The sequence below is a fragment of the Astyanax mexicanus genome, chromosome 1 (genome assembly GCF_023375975.1).
Source record: "Astyanax mexicanus isolate ESR-SI-001 chromosome 1, AstMex3_surface, whole genome shotgun sequence".
Classification (NCBI taxonomy): domain Eukaryota; kingdom Metazoa; phylum Chordata; class Actinopteri; order Characiformes; family Acestrorhamphidae; genus Astyanax; species Astyanax mexicanus.
Genome location: NC_064408.1, coordinates 124129067 through 124150137, shown reverse-complemented (window position 1 = coordinate 124150137; position 21071 = coordinate 124129067). Strand labels below are relative to the sequence as shown.

Sequence of the window (21071 nt, the reverse complement as noted above, 5' to 3'; positions counted from 1 at the left end):
GGCTGGAGGTGTGGGTTTGGTCGGATCTCTACAGCTTTAAACAGTGTTTGATTTGATCTATTCTGGTTCAGCCGGTGCTTCTCTCTGGAGGACAAACACTCCCCCTCAGACCAAACCTTCAGGGAGACTACCCTTCACACACTTCTATAAATACTCCTCACACACACACTCACACACACACACCATTCATCTCCTACCAAAACACCACACAGGTGGAGTCACACGATCTACACTAACAGAATGAGGAACGAGAGATAAACAACACGGGAGATAAACTCAGAGACGAGCGGCCACACTGCACTTCCCTTTCTAATGCATTTATACAGTTAATTTAATTATTTATTATCATTTTAAACTACATTTTTTTTTAAATATTCACTCTTATATATACACAATACCAGTCAAAAGTTTGAAATCACCTTAAATTCAGAGGGTTTTTTAAAATTATTTTAAAATATTCTGCATTGTAGATTGATACCAAACTCCTCCAAACTATGAGGAAAAACATATGGAATTATTTAGCAAACTAAAAAAAAAATAAACAAACCAGAATATGGTTTATATTGTAGATACTTAGATAAAAGCTTTATGAGGTAGAATCACCTGGAATCACCTGGAATCTAGAACAGCTGTGCTGAACTCATCAAGAGTTAATTACTTGAATTTCTTATCTCTTAATAAAGTGTTTGAGAGCATCAGTTAAAGTAAAGTAGTGAAGAGGTAGAGTTACAGGTATACAGTGAATAGTGACTATTTCAGTAATGTTCGAATCCAGGTTATGAGAAGAAAGATCTACTCAACTAAATAACGAAAAATAATAATTTAAGAATAAATGAAGGTCAGTCAATCTGAAAAGAAGAATTTCAAGATATTTGAAAGCATCCTCAACTGCATGAAACGTTATGATGAAACTGGCCCTCATCAGGACCAGAAATTGAATTCCTAGTGTAGGCTAAAGGGGCATCATCCTGACCTCAGTATGATGCCCCTCTAGCCTACACTAGGAATTACTTTAGAATACATGTAGTAAAAACTGTTTTATTGACAGTAGTTACTCTTCAAGAAAAGCAAGATAAACCGTTAAATACATTTAATTTCACAAGAAACAATGAATGAGCAGGTGTCACAATACTTTTATATACTAGTTCGTCTCAAGAAGTAAGAATATCATTGAAAAGTTATTTATTTCAGTAATTCAGTTGAAAATGTGAAACTCATATATTATATAGATGTATTAAACACAGAGTGATCTATTTAAGTGTTTATTTATTTTATTATTGATGATTTTGGCTTACAGCCAATTAAAACCCAAAAATCAGTGTCTCAGAAAATTTGAATATTACATAAGATCAATTGGTACTTTTGGCAGTGTGGGCAGTGTACCAAGTCCTGCTGGAAAATGAAATCCACATCTCTATAAAAGTTGTCAGTAGCAGAGGGAAGCATGAAGTGCTGTAAGATTTTGTGGGAAAACAAAACTGCACTGAGTTTAGACTTGATAATAAAACACAGTGGATCAACACCAGCAGATGACATGTCTCTCCAAACCATCACTGATCATCAGAAAATTTCACATTTCATTTAATGTAAATAAAAGGAGGCAGAGTCTGGAGGAAGAGTGGAGAGATACACAGTCCAAACTGCTCGAGGTCTAGTGTGAATCATCAGTGATGGAAACTTTTATGGAGATGAGGATTTCATTTTCCAGCAGGACTTGGCACACTGCCCACACTGCCAAAAGTACCAATTGATCTAATATAATATTCTAATTTTCTGAGACACTGATTTTTGGGTTTTCATTTGATTTAATCCATGATCATCATCAATAAACAAATAAACGCTTAAAAAAGATCTCTCTATATATAATATATGCGTTTCACATTTTGAACTGAATTACTGACATAAAGTAACTTTTCGATGATATTCTAATATTTTAAGACGCACTAGTATAAAAGCTGTTTTGTAGCCGAGGCTCCAGACCTACAGTTTCCACACCAGGTGCTCAATTACACGTTCCATTACAGCAACAGTCTGACCAAAAACAAGTCTCAACAGCCCCCCCGCCCCCTTACCCCTAATGTACACATACCTGCTGTGTGAAGTCTGGCTTCTTAAGACTAAAGTCTTTCACACTAAAGCTACGAGGCTAATATACCCATTAGCATAATGCTAACTGCAGGTCTAAACCATCACTAACAGAGTGCATCATTACACCCCTAATTAAGAGTATTTTATCGTCTTCAGTAACACAGATGCTTTGAAATATTTTAGAGAACCGTGTTGTGATATACTGAATATCACAAAATCACAGTATCGTATCGTGAGATGCCCTGTTCACCACAATAACAAATTTATTAGACTAACACAATGGTTTTCAAACTATGGAACCTGAAGCATCCCAAGCTGGTTCACAAACAAGATAACCTCAAAAAAAATTCACCTTACATTAAAATATTAAGGACTGGAATGTATAAAGTTTTACCCTGTGTCAGTAATTTTCTATCCAACATTACTTTAGTTAGTGTTTAGTGTTTTACCCTGTAAAAACCGGTATAAAATCAACACTTCAGTCCTTCACTCTCAGAACTACAGTTTTATAATTATTAACATCAGTTTCATTGGTCCAACAGTCACCAACAGTTCACTACAGTTTCTGCACTACAGTTAATGTAGTTCACAGATTTTTTTCTCTTTTGTTGTTTATTTTCCTCTGTTTAAATCCTGATTTTGAGATTCTCTGTAGGATAAAGTACTGTATAATACAGAAACAATTAACAAACAACATATAATGATCCACTATGGATTATTGCTATGAAATGGCTTGTAGGCATTTGGAATTTTTAAGTTGGTTACTTTTGGTATGTGGTCTAGTTTGAGAACCATTGCAGTGGTGCTGATAGATAGACACTTTTTTGATCCCTAAGGGGAAATTACAAAAAGTTACAAAAAGATAAAATATAACGATACATATAAATACAATACAATTAAATATAAAAGTACAGTCTTTAGTGTGTGTGTGTGTGTGTAATGGAGAATGGAGATTGAACTCAAATTGAACACAATAGACAGTGAACACCAGTTGATGTGAACAGTCTTATGGCCTGAGGGACAAAAGACTTTCGGAGTCTGTCCGTGGAGCAAGATACCATATGGTATACTGGAGGGTAATGTAGAACCAGTATGCATTTTTCACATACCACCACACCACTAGAGGTGCTGTGGTGCGTTGTGTAGAACAGCAAACCGGGACAGCTCGCTAGCTAACACTAGCTCAGCTTGGTGGAATCTCACACTGTCCTGCCTGGAAAAACTAAGAAAGGCACTCCTGGAGCTTCTGCTGCTGCTCCTTGCAATATGAGCAACTATAGCCCTGTTTAAAAATATTATAACTAAGTCACAAACCTATATTAAAACCCAGTCGTGCAAAAAAAATAAAATAAATAAAAATACACAATTACCGTGAAACCTTTAAAATCTTAATAACATGATAGGCATTTTTAACATGATAGGCATGCCCAGCACTACACTGCTTTTACATTTAGTAATATTGCACAGTCTTAACTCTACAGCGTGACGTTTAGTTTCTCTCCGCTGACCCGAACTCTTTTCCACAGTAAAGCCTCCCCTGGCCGTGACACAGCCGTTTCCTGCTGTCCAGTCTCTATCCGAGTTTAATTACAGAGGTGCGTCTTATAGCGACGCCTCTAATGCACTCACCCCAGCGCAGAGAGGTCACTCCGGGTCAGGAAGCTGGCAGCCGCTCAGCGCCTCAGTCACCGCTCAGTCACTGAGCTAATCTGGGATTGAGACGCTCAGAAAAGAACAAACGACACAAACGACATTCGCTCAGAGCGAAGCGTCACACCACCCGACTCCTCGCCCTCGGCCACGATCTCCAGACTGCTGCTCGCCGGTATACTGTAAAGAGACCGGTCACTGTCAACCTGGAGAGGAGAGAAATACAACAGACTGAGTGCTGGGGTTTAATTAAACATATTTATATACAATTATAATTAATGACTAGGCCTGTCACAATAATTGCAAAAAATGCAATATCGATTTATAATACAATAAATAAACATGACCTCAATAATTTTTCATTATCGTCATATCTTCTATTGTGTTTATTTGTGTGTTTGTTCACATATATGTAATACAGTGAACAGTATTTTAGCCAGTCACGCTTCAATAACTGTGACTCCATACATACAATGTTTGCTGTCTTTGAAAAGTGTATAATTACTTTTTTATGCGATTCTTTTATCATTATGTGAGTGGCATTAAATAAAGTGTTAAAATTACAAAAATATCGCGTATCGCAATCATTTCTGGCACAATATATCGTCCACCAAAAATTCTTATCATGACAGGCCTATTAATGACTCAAATAACTAAAAAGACTATGTGCTCACTTATGGTCTAAAACAGCGCAATGAACAAAGAGGCGTAACAAAGAGCAATATAACACTTCAGCACGGCGCAACACAGTACATAAAATTGTGCAACATATAATAACATGAAAATTTATAAAAATATGTGGCATAACAACATATGCTAGTGCAACATAAAATAAATATGAAAATCTATAAAAAGGTGTGGAGTAATAAAATGTACCATAGTGCAACATAAAATTGGGCAACATAAATAACATGAAAATCTATGAAAAGATGTGGCTTAATAAAACGTGACATAGCGCAACATAAAACTGTGTAACAAAAATTGATTTTTTGTTGATGAAATTTAACATAGTGCAACAAAATTATGCAACAAAGTGGTGCAACATAAATAAAGTGAAAATCTATAAAAAGATGTGGCTTAAAAACGTAACAGTGCAACATAAATTTGTTCAACATAAATAACGTGAAAATCTATAAAAAGATGTGGCTTAAAAACGTAACAGTGCAACATAAATTTGTTCAACATAAATAACGTGAAAATCTATAAAAAGACGGGGCGAAATAAAAGTAACAGTACAACATAACATTGTGCAACTAAAATAACATGAAAATCTAAAAAAGTTGTGGCATAGAGCAGCATACCATAGAGCAGAGTCTACAACCTTCAGTGTTAAAATGTGACAACTGGTGTGAAAATACTGCAATTTCTGCAATACTGCAACCCCAACCTCCATTTAGAGCTGAGCAATGACACTATTTTATCGTATTGTAATACATTTTCTTGCATTAATAATAAGCATATTGATGATACTGTCAGTGCTTGAAGAACACTGAAACTGTTCACTTCATTAGAGAGTGTACAAAACCATGGTTAAATAAAATATGTATCTGTATCTGAATCTAATTTTTTAGGAATCTGCCACCGCTGATGCTTTTTGGCATTTTGTAGAAATGTAGTGTATCAGAAAAATGTCTGTTAATATTGCGATGTAATATATTTACCATATATCCCAGGTATATCCTTATTGTATTAAAATTATCAAACTGAATTGTGCTAAAAAATATACGTTTTTTAAAGAATTCACAATAAACTGAAAAACTATAAAGTCCGATTCTTACACCATGAGTTCACCCAGTTCAGACACACACACACACACACACACACACACACACACACACAGAGCACGTAAATCAAACACCACAGAACACATGTGGGGCACTGACTGAACATACCTGCAGTTTTGGACAGAACAGTGTGTGTAAACACTTGCAGCCGAACTCACGTCCACCTAACTCACACACACACACATATAAAACCAACTCCGTGCCTCTAACACAATAACATTTGTACAACAGGTTTACCGTATTTTTCACACTATAAGGTGCACTTAAAATCCTTACATTTTCCCCAAAATCTACACTACGCCTTATAATCCGGTTCTCCTTAAAGTCCAAAAATATGGTAGTTTGATTAAAGCAAGTCCCGGTGTAAACACTCTCTTCCATTTTATTTCATTACAACAAGTGAGCTCTGAAGCTCCTGGATCCATAACAGTTGGACTGAATGAGTCCCACTCAACCAAATCAAATCCATCCCACTCAATTAATTCAGTCTCGTCTAATGGAATCAGTGACAGTGACTGTAAATTAATTTCGTTTTTATATGATCCTGTTTAATCAAATCAATGCATTGTCAGTTTTTGATAGAAGCAACCACCTATACACACTTCAGCAACTACCCAGAAAACCACAGCAACCACTTGGGCTGCACAATATTGGAAATAAAAATACCTTGCAAATGTTTTTTTCTACGATAAATAACACGATATTAAACAATGCAGAGCCTATGACATCACCAGTCCCACCCCCACACGTGCGCTGTCTTGCATCCAGACCGGTCACGAGCTGAGTCAGCGTTGAGCGCTCAAAACCCGAGAAAGCAGCAAAACAACAGTAATCATCCCTTTAATCAGGAATTTAAATGGCTTATTAAAAAGGTAAATTAGAGCATTTGTTTTCTGGGATTAAAAGCCTGAATTCAGCTGTAACTGGAAATATCTGCGCTGCAAAACTGTGTTGGACTGAGGTGCATAGCTTTCCACACCTGCGTTTACAAGCACCTGCCCAACCATGCGGATGGAGGCCATGCGGATGGAGGCCATGCAGTTACCTTGTGTTTACTCCTGTTCTCCACATCAAACATCCTGCAATGTAACTATTGCACGATTCTTAAATGATATATCGTGCAGCACTATTGTATTTTCAGTTTTTGATAGGAGCAACCACTTAGACACACTTTAGTAGCTACCTAGTAAACCACAGCAATCACCCAGCAACACTATAACAAACACATAGAAAAACATTAGCAACACAAAATCACATACATAGCAACTGCTTTGGAGAACCACCTGAAACACCTTAGCAACTGCCTAGAAACACTCTAGCAAATATTAAACAGTTCCACAGCAACCACCTGGTGCACCAAAACAACCTCACAGCAATCACATTGTACACCACAGCAACCACCTAGGAATAGATTGGCAAAACCACAGCAAATTATTATAAACACCTTATAAACCTATAAGCAACTACATAGCAATCACCTGAAATACCATAGCAAATGCTAGCTATAGCACCCATCTGGAACACCCAAGCAACCCTATATCAAAAACACCCGAAACATGACAGCAGCTACATAGTAACTGCCTTGGGCACCCACCTGGAACACCTCAGCAAATATTAAGCAGTTCCACAGCAACCATGTGGTACACCAAAGCAACCTCACAGCAATCACATTGTACACCATAGCAACCATTTTGACACTGCCACAGCAACCACTTGTAGCGCCACAGCAAATTCTTAGCAACACCCTAGAAAGACACCTAGAATCAACTACATAGCAATTATCTGAAATACCATAGCAACTACTAGCAACTACTGGCTATAGCACGCATCTGGAACACCCAAGCAACCACCTTGCAAACCCTAAATCAAAAACACCAGAAACACATCAGCACCTGCATAGCAACTGCCTTGGACACCCACCTGGAACACCTCAGCAAATATTACGCAGTTCCACAGCAACCACCTGGTACAGGAAAGCAATCACATTGCACACCATAGCAACCATTTTGACACCGCCACAGCAACCACTTGTAGCACCACAGCAAATTCTTAGCAACACCCTAGAAAGACACCTAGAATCAACTACATAGCAATTATCTAAAATACCATAGCAACTACCAGCAACTACTGGCTAAGGCACGTATCTGGAACACCCAAGCAACCACCTTGCAACCCTATATCGAAAACACAAATTATTATTAACACCCTAGAACTTAATAAGGAACTACACAGCAATCAAACTCATTGCCATAGCAACCTCAAGCTATACCACCCATCTGAAACACCTGAGCAACCACCTAAGTTAATGCACCAACCACTTAGCAATAAGACATTCTACTTTTCCTAGTTTTAAAACCCACAATAACTTAGACAAATTCGGTTTTCTAGAATTTATGATGCAATTTTAGCTGCATATTTGATCACTGCACATGTCTGTTATTAATATGTATGCCTCCAATTTACATTTATGATGCTCTAAATTAGACAGGCTTTATATTTTTACAGCTTTATGCATTTATAACACTGAGAAACAGCTAAAACTTACTGTAATAACTGTGTTATTATTATAACCTAGTGTACACATTTAGCTTAGCTAGGTTAGCTAGCATCAGTCAAGCAGCTTAAAAATACATATATAGTGTTAGCTTAGCTTAGCTTAGCTTAGCTAGCATATCAAAATATAAAATTAAATACGAATAAAGAGAGATTTATCACAGGAATACAGTTGCTTAGTGGGCGGAATAAACGATAGATACGTAACGTTAAATAACGATGGTAGAAACGAAATATTAATACAATATCGCTTTTAATACGGTTAATTATTAAGTTAGCTGAGCTAAGTTAAGTTAAGCTAAGCTAAACAGCTAACAGTCCACGTAGCTTAGCTAGGTTAACTAACTTAACGTTAACTCCCTAATTAATAAGTTAATTATTTAAATAAACGCGAATTAAACTACGTTCACCACGAGAAATTCACATTTATTAGCTAAGCTAGGCGCAAAGTAGTGGAAATTTAGGCTAAACTATGCTATGCTAAGCTAAGCTAAATTACGCTTATGCTAAGCTAAGCTACGGTAGTTTACAGTCCACGTAGCTTAGCTTAGCTTAATTAGCTAATGTATCAGTTAATTAACTAAATAAATGCGAATTACGCTTCGTCAATTACGGGAATCTAACATTTATTAGCTAAGCTAGGCGCAAAAAGTATTGGGAATTAAGGCTAAACTATGCTAAGCTATTTTAAGCTTATGCTAAGCTAAGCTAAGATCTATTCCCAGACTTACTATATACAGGTTATTTAGCTGTACAGCTCAGTGTGGGATAGAGAGATATAATATAGATATATTCAAAGGCTGTAAATCTTATTTAGTCTAAAATAATACGGATATACTAATATATTTAATATTATACTGATAATACAGGCTGCAGGTAGCTAGATAACCCTGCTATCCCATGCTGTTCTGCCACTAAAGGCCTTAAACCAGCAGGAAAAAGGTAAAAACACAGATAAATCCCAGTAAAAATGAATGAAATCAGTGTACTGAAGCTGCTCACCCAAACCAGCAGCGCTGCTCCTCCACTGTGAGAGTATATATCCTTTATCCTGAGCTGTTAAAACACAGAGAGAGACAGAGCTACTTTGACAGAATCATGTCTGTCTGCACTGTTAGTTAGAGAGCTGTGTGTGTGTGTGTGTGTGTGTGTGTGTGTGTGTGTGTGTGTGTGTGTGTGTGTGTGTGTGTGTGTGTGTGTGTGTGTGTGTGTGTGTGTCAACATGAACTCTCAACCTCAGCCTCCTCCACTAAAGCAGCACTATCTCGACCTCTACTGGCCACTGTGGGAGCTCTGGGAAAAATAAGATTGCACTTAAAAATGTTGAGTTTCTTTAATTTTACCAAATTGAAAACCTCTGGAATATAATCAAGAGGAAGATGGATGATCACAAACCATCAAACCACCAAACTGAACTGCTTGATTTTTTGCACCAGGAGTAAAGCAGCATAAAGTTATCCAAAAGCAGTGTGTAAGACTGGTGGAGGAGAACATGATGCCAAGATGCATGAAAACTGTGATTAAAAACCAACCAGGATTAATCCACCAAATATTGATTTCTGAACTCTTAAAACTTTATGAATATGAACTTGTTTTCTTTGCATTATTTGAGGTCTGAAAGCTCTGCATATTTTTTTTGTTATTTCAGCCATTTCTCATTTTCTGTAAATAAATGCTCTAAATGAGAATATTTTTATTTGGAATTTGGGAGAAATGTTGTCTGTAGTTTATAGTATAAAACAATAATATTCATTTTACTCAAACATAAACCTATAAATAGCAAAATCAGAGAAACTCAAGTGCTCTTTTCATTTTTTTTCTCCAGAGCTGGATATATTTTTTAAATCATTTTGAACAGATACTTTGTTAGCTTACTTTAAGTAGAAATGTTGGTCATCTCTGTGCAACAGAGATAACTTCTGTTAAGCCTTCCTTTCCTGGGGCGGTCCTGATGAGAGCCAGTTTCATCTATACATTTAGGGTTAATGGTCTTTGCGACTGCCCTTTCCTTAGACTGACATACACTTTCTTTACTTAGTTAAGTAGTTCTTACCATGAAGATAAATATCTTCATCCAGATTGAATGAATCAGATTGTTAATCATACTTTTTATACTTTTTCTATTGTCCAGATTAATCACATTTTATTTTCACCTCAAGAGGTAGAGTTGGTATACAGTGAACAGCCCAATTTAAGTAATTTGAGTTCTAATCCATACTAGCCCCAGAAACAGCAAGTTTTACTCTGTGAATTTGTTACACAAAATTTTTGAATTCTTTTAAATTACTTTATAATTCAATTTTGATTTAGTGTTGAGTGTTCAACAATTTTAGCGAAAAACTGAAATTTGATAGAAACACAACTACACAACAGCTTTTCACAGTGCATGTTCTTAAAAAAAAAAAAGAAGTGAAGAAATGAAGATCAATCAATCCGAAACATTTCAAGAAACTATCCTCAAGTGAATTGCAAAGATCATCAAAAACGTATGATGAAACAGGCACTTATCAGGACAGCCCCAGGAAAGGAAGAGCAAGAGTTTACTCTGTTGCACAGGATACGTTTCATAAATTATTTTGAATATTAATCATATTAACATGAACTCTCAACCTCAACCTGTACAGCTGCATTACGACCTCTGGGCCTTTATTCATGTCCCTCAGGGTTGTGTTTAAAAAACATTTAATTTTTTTTTTACTACTTACAAGACTTCAGACTACACAAAAAATATATTTTTTCAGCTGAATCACTTTTTATTGCACCTTTCACCCTTTTTTCACCGTTAAGCCTATATTAATCCCTTTATAGATATATAGAAATACGGAACATGGTTACATATAAGTAGCGATATGTTGATTTGTAGATAAATAAATAAGCTTAAACAATGTTTCTGATTAAATTATTTTATTTGCAAAAAAGAAGGGAAGAGAGAAGATTCAGTTTTGGCATGATATAGGCTCCTAAAAACAAAAATAAATAAATAATACAAGAATTTGGGCAAGATATTATTCCAGACTTTTACTATGTACCAATACTCTCCGCCAGGAAGATGAAGACTAGCACACTCCTCCTCCGACAACTGCTGCTGAAGCAGCATTACCAAGTAGCATCTCAGTGCTAACGCTCAGAGGAAAGCAAGCGACTCGGTTCTGATACATCAGCTCACAGACGCAGCCTTGTGCTGATCCACATCACCCCAGGAGTGATGAAGAGAAAGAGTGCCATCTACTGTACCTCTGTCAGGGCTCCGGCAGCTGATAGCAAGCTGCATGACCGGGATTCGAACTAGCAATCTCTCGATTATAGTGGTAGCACTTTAGACTGCTGGACGCCCCCTCTAGATGAGTTCAGCACAGCTGTTAACCTAAATTCTAGGTGACTTTACCTGCTGATCATCTAAGTAAGAATCTAAAATATAAAACATATTCTGTTTGTTTAAACACTTTTTTGTTGACTAAATAATTTCATTTTTTTTGCATTAATCTACAATGCAATATAGAACTTGGGCAAATTTAACCTGCTGTCTGAACATAGACTTATAAAGCATTTACAAATAGATCCAGACCACTGCTGCTCTCTCCATTAGTCCATTCTACACTCTGCATCTGTGTCCAAAGGTTTCTGTCCTTCAAAAAGACGTGTGAACATTACAGCGGGGTGTGTTGGATGTGGTACATCTATATAACCTGGATTAAAAAAAAACTCCCAAAGTATAGTTTTATTTGGCAGCGGTTAAAGAACTGCTCTAGAAGTTCCTGGAGCGAAGAATGACGCCCCCTTGTCGTGAACTTTGTACTGAAATATCTTGCGCTGGTTCTTCATTCCTCTTCCTCGCCACCAGATCTCCACCTAAAACACATGACAGACCACAGTTGAAACCTATGTATTATATACACTCATATATATTCACTAGTCAAGCTTATTATTATGGATACCACTTTGTGTCTACACCAATTAACCATTTTTGAGATCCACTGATCATAAAGGACTGTCCTAGAAGCAAGCCTTTTCTGAAGCTGGAGCCCAAGAAAGCCTGCAAAGAGTTGATTGGTGAAGTAGCATCATGGTCTTGCGTCTGCATGAGTGCTTCTGGGGTTGAGGAGCTGAATTCCAACAGAAGCTGGGTTGCATAGTATATTTCCTACATATTAAAGACTCCAAACTCACCTTTAAAATGTGTGTGTGTGTGTGTGTGTGTATAATGTGTGTACCTGTCCGTGGATGTCCCTGCAGTAGCCGGTGGACAGCCCCTCCACCCGCAGAGACAGGCTGCACTGATGACTGAGAGCCTTTAGGAGATAGTTGGAGCTCTCCTCATCTTCATCATACTCCTCATCATCACACCTCACCAGAGCTATCATAGAGCCCTGCACACAAAACACACCAACAAACACCCATTATCATCACACATTATCACCACCTATTATCATCACCCATTATCATCCATTATCACCACCTATTATCAACATCACCTATTATCAACATCACCCATTATCATCATCCATTATCACCATCACCCATTATCAACATCACCCATTATCATCATCCATTATCACCACCTATTATCACCATCACCCATTATCAACATCACCCATTATCACCCGTTATCACCACCTATTATCAACATCACCCATTATCATCCATTATCACCACCTATTATCAACATCACCTATTATCAACATCACCTATTATCAACATCACCCATTATCAACATCACCCATTATCAACATCACCCATTATCAACATCACCCATTATCATCATCCATTATCACCACCTATTATCACCATCACCCATTATCAACATCACCCATTATCATCATACATTATCACCCGTTATCACCACCACCTATCATTACAAATTATCATCACCCATTTTTATTAACGTTATCATCACTAACTATCCATTTTCATCACACATTATTACCGTCACACATTATCACCACCCATTTATTATCACACATTATCATCACCCATTACCATAATCCATTTTCATTATCATTGTCCATTATTATTGTTACACGTTATCATCCATTATCATCGATCATCACCCATTATTATCAACGTTATCATCACTCATTACCATGTATTATTATTTTCATTACACAGTATCATCATCTATTATCTTCATCACACATTATCATCACGCATTATCATTGTCACACATTTTTACCTATTATCATTGTCACACATTATTACCCATTATCATCCTGATCTATTATCATCACACATTATCACATCGCACATTTTCATTACCCATTACCAGTCACACATTATCATCACTTATTATTATCATCCATTATCATTGTCACACATTATCACCCAATATCAATCACACATTATTATCATTTTTTATCATCCATTATCATTGTTACACATCTTATTTTTATCGTTCACAGATCCGGTGGAATCTGCCATTTAAGGGGTGTCCACAAGTATTTGGACATGAACACACCTGTAACTGGGAGCAGATGGTGGCTTGGCAGTAGTGGGTGAAGTCCAGTATGGCTCCAGCGCTGACCCCTAAGCTCAGCAGGACGCTCAGGTCGTCTATGATCAGGACAGGAGGACCCCAGGACTCAGCGGCGTCTTCACCTCCAGCCCGACTCAACGAATTCCACACAAACTCATACAGCCCCCTCAGCTCGGGACACGGAGACCTGAGCACAGAGACACAGAGTCCTGAGCACAGAGACACAGAGTCCTGAGCACAGAGACACAGAGATCTGAGCACAGACACACGGAGACCTGAGCACAGAGACACGGAGACCTGAGCACAGAAACACAGAGTCCTGAGCATAAAGACACGGAGACCTGAACACAGAGACACAAAGACCTGAGCACAGAGACACAGAGTCATGAGCACAGAGACACAGAGATCTGAGCACAGAGACACAGAGATCTGAGCACAGAAACACAGAGATCTGAGCATAGAGACACGGAGACCTGAACACAGAGACACAGAGTCCTGAGCATAGAGACACGGAGACCTGAGCACAGAGACACGGAGATCTGAGCACAGAGACTACCAAACACTACCAAAATAATCATTAGTTGCAGCCCTACTATGAGATATTCAGTCAACATGAGATTTTAAATGCATTTAAAAGGACCAATATGTAATTTATTTTCACTAGTCAATGATAAAATTATCAGAATATATCGTCAGATATTGCCAGTACACAACAGCGAGCTAACGGTGCTGCAGAATGGAAGCTAGCAGGGCTGGTTCAGCTGAAACCTTAGCAGCAGCATGTCTCAAAAAAGCTCAGTGACCAAAAAAGGAATATAACAAGAGTGAATATTGGCAGCGAGTTTGAAAGGTAGAGACTGAGAGCTTTAGAAGACTACAAGACCAAACCAGAGCTGCTACTTTTCTTCTGAACAGGTAACTTAAGCTAACTGGCTAGCTGATTCAGTCAGGTAATTTATCACCACCACTAGATGTTCTTACTAGGGACTGGTGTTTAAATTAATTTAAAAATAGAGTATTCACATTCATATCAGTGCTCTGAGTGCAGCTGGGATTAAAAGGCAGAGGGTATCTGAGAGAGAGAGATAAGTTAGCAAAGTTAGCTACAGTTATCTGAATTTTTGATAACACAGTCATGCTACACATTCTAACGTGAACTGCAATCAGTCACAATGGAGGAGCAGCCGTGTCAGATCTGATTAATACCTCAGCAGTGATGAGTAACTACTCCAAAATATACGCCAGAAACCGATAGTTAGTCTCTACAGTGACTCAGTTTATCTAGGAATGTGATTATATAATTGAGTGCTTTGTTAGGTCCAAAACGATTAATGGTAAACGTTAGTTATGGCCATCCCTAGCAACTATCCAGCTGTTTATTTATCTGTCATTCGTGTAACATACAGTCAATATAACGCTAGATACAGGTTTTAGAAGAGTTTAGAATCGCTCATGAAAAAAATCTGCCCGTTGGGCGGTGGGCGCAAACCTGGTGGTGTGATTAATTTGCGTTAAAAAATAATAACGTGAAAAAGCTGTAACAAAAAAAATTTGCAAAACTATGGTCAAAATGGACAATTTGCACGAAGAATAAAAGACCAGATTTCATTGAAACACAAACAGACTAAACTACTACCCAGAAAACTTTTTTATTTCTTTTTTTATCGGTTTTACTTCATTTTTATTGCACAATAATTTTAGGCATCCTCAGTGTTAATAGTTCCTTGTTCTGTATACGTTATTTTTTATGTTGAAGGCATAAAATGTGATAATTGTGATATCAGAAGTGATAACAAAAAAAAAAAAAGAAAAAAGAAAAAATGTATATTGTAAATGTCAATTCTTAGACGCACACACTGGAAAAAATAAAGAATTACAAAAAAGAAAAATAATAATAACGTATTACTGATTCCAAATTAATCACATGCATCAACACAACAGCCCTAGTTTTTATATATTTATTTTTTGTGAATTATAATTTCTTATAACTTTCTTTTAAACCTGTTCTGCACTAAATCTTAAGCACTTTGAATGGCCTGTGTGTATAAAAGGTGCTATACTATTAAACGTGCCTTGCTTATTATTAAGTGCCATGGTACTGAAGCCATAAAAGTCTCATTTTCGACATCTGATGTGTGTTTTAGGTTCTAATTTTAACAAATATATGGGTTTTTGATCAAAAAAATCAGTGCTCTTTGTTTTTAGCTACATTTAATTTACATTTTACGCAGCATCCCATCCCAGTGTTTGGATTATACATGCTGCAGATGAAGAATGGGAATGTGCTCTGAGTTCTGTGTAGGACTGACCTGAGATAATCTAAAGCAGCAGTTTTATCACTGGATTCATCACCGAGCAGAACTCCAGGAGACGCTTTCAGAGCTTCCAGAAACACCAGCTGACCTTTCTCCTTCGCCTGGGTCAGATTCACCCCCTGCAACACAACACCAACACTATTATAATTATATACAACTCTGGAAAAAATAAGAGAGCACTTAAAAACGATGAGTTTCTTTGATTTTACCAAATTAAAAACCTCTGGAATATAATCAAGAGGAAGATGGATGATCACAAACCATCAAACCACCAAACTGAACTGCTTGAATTTTTTTAAAGGCATAAAGTTATCCAAAAGCAGTGTGTAAGACTGGTGGAGGAGAACATGATGCCAAGATGCTTAAAAAAAACTGTGATTAAAAACCAGGGATATTCCACCAAATATTGATTTCTGAACTCTTAAAACTTAATGAATATAAACTATTTTTTCTGTAAATAAATGCTCTGAATGACAATATTTTTATTTGTAATTTAGGAGAAATGTTGTCTGTAGTTTATAGAATAAAACAACAATGTTCATTTTACTCAAACATAAACCTATAAATAGATAAATCAGAGAAACTGATTCAGAAACTGGAGTGGCGTCTTAATTTTTTTCAGAGCTGTATATATATTATATAACTTAAATTAAACCCATAAACTTATTTCAGAACAGCTGATACTCAATAATTTAAAACAAAACCTAAATAATTTGTAGTAGATACTGAACAATACACAGTTTACTCTGAAATACTCATAGTAATTACAGAATATAACTCTCAACAGTAAAAAGTTAATACTGAGTTAGAAGTACATAATAAAAGATTACAATTACAGAAATAACAGCAATTTCTAAACAATGAAATATATATAATCGGTAGTGGTGTCAATCGATTAGAAAAACTGATTAATCACAACAGAATCCTGTGAATAATCCTGATTCATTGCACATTTTCTTCTCCATATGATTAATAATTATTCATTTTATTTTTATTACAATTCTAATACGTACTTAAATACATACTAAATGTACTGTTTTGAAACAACTTATGGCAAATTAAATATATTTAAATTGTAATTAAACTATATTTAAACACAACATTAAAGCAATAGGTTGTGTATGTGAGTGTTTTTTTTTTTTGTATATCTTCTGCAAACTTAGTGCCACTACATATATTTTCTACCACACAATACTTATTGATAGACATATGTTGAAATAACAAAAAAAAAAGATGCAGACCTTTCAGATCTAAAATAATGCAAAGAAAACAAGTTCATATTTATAAAGTTTTAAGAGTTCAGAAATCAATATTTGGTGGAATAACCCTAGTTAGTTTTTCATCACAGTTTTCATGCATCTTGGCATCATGTTCTCCTCCACCAGTCTTACACACTGCTTTTGGATAACTTTACGCTGCTTTACTCCTGGTGCAACAATATTCCAGAGGTTTTCAATTTGGTAAAATCAAAGAAACTCATCATTTTAAGTGATTTTGTATTTTTTTCTAGAGCTGTACATTTTATGGAAATACAGAGAAAGTATATTTAATGAGCATATTAAACAGAAAATGCACTTTTAGTATTTTTAACTTAATTGAACATACTTTTAATGCACTTTAGTATACTTCTGTTTCACAAAGTATCACTTAAAAGCTCAATAAAATATATTAAAGAAATAGTTCAAAAGGTTTAAATACTTGTAAGCCACTATATTCTAAGTGAATAAGCAAGTTATAAGGTTACAGGTTGTAAAGTTTGCTGGTTAAAACTCACCAGTCTCTGGCTGACGACGCTGTAATGACTGAAGGACTGAACCAGACCCAGAAAACACACTCTGCACCGAGCTGAGAACAAAACACACACTTAACATTATTATTTTAGTGTCTACATGATTTTTTAACATTATTTCACATTTTCTCCCAATTTTAGCTATAGGCCAATTATCCCACCCATTCTGCTGCTACTCTGCTGTCTATCCCCCCTATCACTAGTGATGCCACAACACAAGGAGGGTGAAGACTAGCATACATGTGAAGTCAGACTCCACCTCTTTTTAAGCTGCTGCTGATGCTGTATAACCGAGTAGCATCACAGCGCTAACACTGAGGAAAGCGCAGCGACTCGGTTCCGATGCAGCAGCTCACAGACGCAGCCTTGTGCTGATCAACATCACCCTAGGAGTGATGAGGGCAAAGAGTGCCATCTGCTGTCCCCACCCAGAGAGAGCAAGGCCAATTGTGCTCTCTCAGGGCTCTGGTAGCTGATGGCAAGCTGCATAACTGGGATTCAAACCAGCGATTTCACGATTATAGTGGCAGCGCTTTAGGTCTCTTCATATTTTAAGCAGCTCTGGGGGAAAAAATAAGAGAGTACTTCAGTTTCTGGATCAGTTTCTGTGATTTTGCTATTTATAGGTTTATGTTTGAGTAAAATGAACACTGTTGTTTTATTCTATAAACTACAGACAACATTTCTCCCAAATACCAAATAAAATGCAGTCATTTAGAGCATTTATTATTTGCAGAAAATGAGAAATGGCTGAAATAACAAAAAAGATGCAGAGCTTTCAGACCTCAAATAATGCAAAGAAAACAAGTTCGAAATCAATATTTGGTGGAATAATCCTGGTTTTTAATCACAGTTTTTTTCATGCATCTTGGCATCATGTTCTTCTCCACCAGTCTAACACACTGCTTTTGGATAACTTTATGCTGCTTTACTCCTGGTGCAAAAATTCAAGCAGTTCAGTTTGGTTTGATGGCTTTGATCTTCCTCTTGATTATATTCCAGAGGTTTTTAATTTGGTAAAATTAAAGAAACTCATCATTTTTAAGTGCTCTCTTATTTTTTCAGAGCTGTATATTTGGTCTAGTGTTTGTTGATGGGATTCTGCAGTGCTGGTCTGTGGGTGGTGAACTCTTACCCCGCAGGTAGAAGGTGAGGTAGTGATGAATGAGGAAGGAGGCGTCGGCCTGTCGGTCAGACAGCAGGATGAACTCTCCCTACAGATGTACAGAAATAAAAGATGATGTTAGTGTACTGAATTCACTTCACTGTTAAATATAATCAGATGGATACAGGTGAGCTGCAGGTCAGGTACCTCTGTGAAGTTCTCCGGGCTGCTGCTGAGGATGCTGTTCAGCTCTGGGAACATCTCTGATCTTACACACAGACCCGGAGGAGGAACAGTGTGAAAGGACGTGCAGCTCTGGAGGTCTTGAGTCAAAAGAAACACAATACATATAATCATGATTTGGGCCTTTTTTTGCTGCTAAAATCTGGAACTATGAATTCTTAATTATATCAGAGAATTCTGAAGAAAAAAATCTGGAAAATATATGAATCTCAAGAGAAGGTGGGTCATGCAGCAGGACAATGACCCTAGACACACAGGAGTGCTGCACCCGTTGCCGAGCTGAAATCGCGCCCTGCTATAGGACATGAATGGTTGCCTGTCGCTTTCCAGTGCGAACGCAGGGTTAGGCGCTCATACTGTCTTTCTCTCTCCCTCCCTCGCTCTCTCCCGCACTGTTTCTCTCTCGCGCTGTCTCTCTCTCTTTCTTTTTTCTCTCTCTCTCACACGCGCCGTCTCTCTCTCGCCCTTTTTTTAATACTAAAAAATCTTAATTCATTTTAAGTGACTGACATTTAATTGGAATTTTATTTTATTTTAACAATCTAATCTTGATTTTTTTTTTTAAAGAACTAAAACACTGAAATGCATCCAGTAATATGCTTATGAAAAAAATAGTTTAATCAGTTAAAGTAATGCTGTTGTTTTTTGTTCTTAATAAAGCGCCACAATTATGATCATTGTTTATTTGTTCCATCAAGATCTAAAAAATGGATCCTCTCATGATGACAGTAGGAGAGTTTCAGTATTTGATAAAAGAGCTCGAGTCCCGTTACAACATTACATGTTCCAGCCTCTTTATTTTTTACACCAACTGTACCGCAAAAACGTACCAAAAACGTACCAAAAATGAACCGACAACATACCGACAACATACTGAAAACGTACCAAAAACACACCAAAACATACTGAAAACGTACCAAAAACACACCAAAACATACTGAAAACGTACCAAAAACACACCAAAACATACTGAAAACGTACCAAAAAACATACGGAAAACATCCCGAAAATGTACCCAAAAAGGTACCGACAACATACCGAACCGTGGGGTTTATACCAAGGTTGAACCGAACCGTGAATGTTCTGTACTTTTACAACCCTAATAGATCAATTACCAAGTTAAATTTTTTTGACTGGTTTGTTTAACTGGTTTCTTTTTATCTACTTTTTTTACTTGTATGAAAATCTGATGATGTTTCAGGTCATATTTAAGCAGAAATATAGAACATTATAAAGGTTAATCAACTATCTCAAGCAGCACTGTATAATGAAAAGTCTCCTGCTGCACCTGAACATCAAACAGAATATGAACAAACTCAAACAGCTCCTCCTGATCATTAAACTGCTCCTAAACCAGTTTACAGGTGAGAAATACCCGTCCTACCTTTATACTGCAGTTATAACCCTGTAGATTCACTGTGAAAACACAACACAACACACAGCACGCTTCACTACTGCATCCTGTTCTTCTACCACACAGCACTGCTCACTCTCCAGATCACTACTGCCCCCTCACTCCATCCACACCAACTACACCCTGACTACACACCAACTACACCCTAACTACACCCTAACTACACCCTAACTACACTACCACTCAAAGCCTGGACACACATTTTCATTCACTGTTTCTCTTTGTCTGTTCATTTTATTTATTCTGTACATTATAGATTATTATTAAAACTAAAGAAAAAACTAAAAAAAACTGTTAATGGACACATATCAGCCTTTATTTAAACTCGGAATACGTTGAGAGATGCCAAGCTCTCGAAAAAAATAAGAGAGCACTTAAAATGACGAGTTTCTTTGATTTTTGATCAAATTGAAGACCCCTGGAATATAATCAAGAGGAAGATGGATGATCACAAGCCATCAAACCACCAAACTGAACTGCTTGAATTTTTACACCAGGAGTAAAGCAGCATAAAGTTATCCAAAAGCAGTGTGTAAGACTGGTGGAGGAGAACATGATGCCAAGATGCATGAAAAAAAACTGTTTAAAAACAGGGTTATTCTTAAAACTTTAACTCTTAAAGCTTTATAAATATGAACTTGTTTTCTTTGCCTTATTTGA

General features: G+C 36.8%; 2 protein-coding genes across 2 annotated transcripts in view; both read right to left on the bottom strand.

The window, feature by feature from the left end:
- The window catches only part of LOC111190066 (SREBF chaperone), a 60843-nt gene extending 51560 nt beyond the window's left edge, over nt 1–9283 (bottom strand). The window contains exons 1-2 of the mRNA XM_022663810.2: nt 9078–9283; nt 3718–3944 (exon numbers count right to left, since the gene is read on the bottom strand). The gene's annotated coding sequence lies outside the window, so the exon portion shown is untranslated. The remainder of the gene's footprint in view (nt 1–3717; nt 3945–9077) is intronic.
- A 2254-nt stretch (nt 9284–11537) lies between these two features.
- elp6 (elongator acetyltransferase complex subunit 6) lies at nt 11538–20490 on the bottom strand. The gene is made up of 8 exons (XM_022663836.2): nt 20382–20490; nt 18962–19077; nt 18785–18863; nt 17635–17705; nt 15855–15979; nt 13528–13732; nt 12287–12442; nt 11538–11924 (listed from the first exon to the last, which is right to left on the bottom strand). The coding sequence occupies exons 2-8, from the start codon at nt 19013–19015 to the stop codon at nt 11808–11810; spliced, it is 807 nt and encodes a 268-aa protein (XP_022519557.2). The 5' UTR covers nt 19016–19077; nt 20382–20490; the 3' UTR covers nt 11538–11807.
- Between the last annotated feature and the right edge of the window lie 581 nt (nt 20491–21071).